This window comes from Toxorhynchites rutilus, chromosome 2 (assembly GCF_029784135.1).
Source record: "Toxorhynchites rutilus septentrionalis strain SRP chromosome 2, ASM2978413v1, whole genome shotgun sequence".
NCBI classification, from domain to species: domain Eukaryota; kingdom Metazoa; phylum Arthropoda; class Insecta; order Diptera; family Culicidae; genus Toxorhynchites; species Toxorhynchites rutilus.
In genome coordinates, this window is record NC_073745.1 from 213160246 (window position 1) to 213163242 (window position 2997).

The 2997-nt window shown below is 37.5% G+C and overlaps 1 protein-coding gene across 3 annotated transcripts; it reads right to left on the reverse strand.

Annotated features, from left to right (window-relative positions):
• Positions 1-546: 546 nt before the first annotated feature.
• LOC129767986 (tRNA (guanine(37)-N1)-methyltransferase) lies at positions 547-2658 on the reverse strand. Of its 3 annotated transcripts, none has more exons than XR_008741610.1 (4): positions 2550-2658; positions 1134-2499; positions 920-1063; positions 547-787 (listed from the first exon to the last, which is right to left on the reverse strand). XR_008741610.1 is itself a non-coding variant. In XM_055769325.1 (4 exons), exons 2-4 carry the CDS (start codon positions 2479-2481, stop codon positions 614-616), a joined length of 1653 nt encoding a protein of 550 aa, XP_055625300.1. In that variant the 5' UTR covers positions 2482-2499; positions 2550-2658; the 3' UTR covers positions 547-613. The 3 variants fall into 3 exon arrangements, 1 of the variants encoding a protein (XP_055625300.1); XR_008741611.1 differs by having other exon boundaries at positions 1134-2466; positions 2550-2650; XM_055769325.1 differs by having other exon boundaries at positions 1147-2499.
• Between the last annotated feature and the right edge of the window lie 339 nt (positions 2659-2997).

Below are 2997 nucleotides of genomic sequence, written 5' to 3' on the forward strand. Positions count from 1 at the left end.
CAGCTTTGCCCAGAAAACGATTGTTTTCATTAAAAATCCCTGGACTTTTCAGCCCCTGTAGTACACCTGTCTTAAGAAAGACAAATTCATTCTCGCTCGGCGCTCGACCCGCAACTATGTTGCTTCGGTGATCACCAAACGAGGTTCTTGAATTGCTGCTTTCTTTGATATGTTGGCTCCGTTCAGTCCGGCGGCAGAATAGAAATGGGATTGGGAGAGGAGAGCATAGTGTTCAGGCAAGTGAGCGAGATCATTCTCCTGTTACTTCCCAATCACATCTAAATAGATTTTCGAGCAGGCGCCAGTTTATATACAGAGTTGCGTTATTTCAACAACCAGTTTTTAGAGAAATGTTCAAGCTTTTAAAAAAAGCTTTCTGGTCAAAAATAAACAAACATATAACTCTTGGAAATTTTATCTTTCGAATGAAGTTATTATCATACTACTCCGTTCAGCCGGCAAAGAGGTATTAACGTTCAAAAACTTGCACTTCAAGTGTAGAGCAATGGCTGTCATCAGATGAATTATATATTTTTCGGTAAAATATTTTCATTTGTAATAAATCAACTATTTAAACCAACCTCGCGAAGAAGCATAGAAAGAGTAACTATTGCTACACTTGCATTTTATCCAAGTCTTTTTCGACTTGTGCGGTGTTTGCATTGGGTTTCTTTTTCTGCGGAAGTCCCTTTGGAGCTGGTTTTTTGCTAGATTTTTTAGAAACTATATGAGCGTGTAGTTCCTGGAAGGATTTATCAGCCGCCTCTCGTTTGTCTTTAACGTTTATCTGAAAAATAAAGCGTTTCAGTATTTAGTAGAAAATTTTTTCTTTAAAGCAGTCTATAAACCAAGTATAATTTGTTTAAGAACGTGTTCAATACAGAATATAAAAAAAACAAATTCTCTAAAAATACTCAACCTTTTTCAGTTTTGATGTAATTTCCTTTGCTTTCTTAACGTTGTTTTTCTTCGCTTGTGACACGGCAAATACATTTTTAGCTTTTTTGGCCACTTGCTTCTGTTGATTGCGATTCTTCTTGTTGTTTTTGCCCATTTTCAGTGCCTGAAATGAAATTAAATAATTATTAGTGGATATTGGATAATGTTTCTTCAAAATAAAATACGACAATTACATTGACGTTTTACGGATTGTTGGCAATCCTGTATTATAGGCCGTTTCAAACCAGCTGTATTCGAGAGCAAGATTTCTTCGGTTAAATAAAATGTCACTCTCATCATATCTTTGTTTGGTGATACGTTTCGTACAAAACTGATTTCTTTCAAATTTTCCCCAAGAGGAATACTCATATGCTGCTCGACCGCTTCACGCGCAATTTGTTTTTTGTCCTCCGTTCCTTTTGCGAAACAATACACGTGAATCAATGGAAAATGAGAAATTTTCGATAATTTTTCGCTTAGAAGACCAATATAAGTATTCAAGTGTTCTACCGCCAGGGCGGGAAGATTCATTGTAATGTGGACAGTTCCATTGAAATTCTCATCTTTATTGATAGAAATGAGTGATGCGCAAACTTCTTCCTGGATAAAATTAATTCCGTTTTTGTTAAAACACTTCACTCGCGATTCGACTTTATTCTTTTTGCAATTGTGTGTCAATGCTTTGAATGAGTGCGGGTTGAGATCATTGGCAAACACCGTGCACCCTTTTTTAGCAGCAGGGACAGAGAATGGACCTACTCCGGCGTAGATGTCAAAAAGAATGTCATTCTTGTTCAACATTTTTACGATTTTCTCGTGTTCGGTAGATAGTCTAGGATTCCAATAGACCTTGGAAAAATCAAATTCATAACTAACTCCATTTTCCTTAACCAAAACTTGGTAATCTTCCTCTCCAGCTAACAATTCCATTTGGAAATTTCGAAAAGTGTTATCGATTGTCAGCAGCTTATTCACAACCGTTTTGCATCCGGGAATTTTGTCTTTTATAACATCCCCAATCAGCATCTTATAGGGCAGCAGATGTTCCTTCAAATTTAAGTGAACTATGTGGCCAACTTTAGAAAATGCAGACAATCCTTCTTGTTCCTCTGGCAAAATTGCTTTTAATATTTCGTCATATTTCCAGTTTTCATATCCAATCGCTATTTCTCTCCACAACAGATTGGATTGATCTAGACCTTTTTCTCCTAGATTGAAACTTTCTAGGTCCTCCCACTTCCTCACTGCGAGGGGGTGCAACGTTATACTGGATCCATTTGACTCTACTGGTTTGTATCGTTCCATCTTCAAGAGAACTTTTTTAACCGCTGCACAGATCCCATTAAAATTCAAACTTGATGGCACTACCAGTTGAGGAACGGTGATATGCATATTGAACGCATTCCGATCGAGAACCTTCATCCCACGGACACATGTCGGAGGTCTCAAATCCGGACAATCCATGTTACGGAAGTAATGCCGCAGTCGGCGCGCAGCGAATGTTTGAAGTGGGATCGAGCAGCGAAGCTGTTTTAACAGCATATGTGTATATAGATAGTGCTAAAATATGTGTATTTACTAACAAAACAACTCGAAACAACTTATTTTACCTTTTGCGTGTGAAATCTTTGATTTTAGTTTGATTGAGAGCACTTATTGATTATGAACACGTTTTGTTTATCAGCAAAGCGTGTTTTGGCCAGGGGCTAGACATCAATGGAATATAGGCTACCAAAAATCAAAATCAATATGGTGTCATTTGTTTACCAACATATCATTTGCGAGGATTGAAATCGCTGAAATCTCGCGTAACTTTTGAAAAGGTCCTATGTAACAAATGTAAACAAATCGAGTTAATGGATGCACGCTATTAGTTTTCAATCATTGAATGCATTACAAAAAAATCGTTCACGTATCTATCTTCTTCATCTTTCAATCGCCGATGCAAAAAATATCCAATGTACAGATTCGGATTTTAAGCACTCGGCTGTTACTTCAGACGCCTCTTTCCTCCGACGCTCGAAACGAGCGAAGTAACAAAGCAATCAAAACAACACG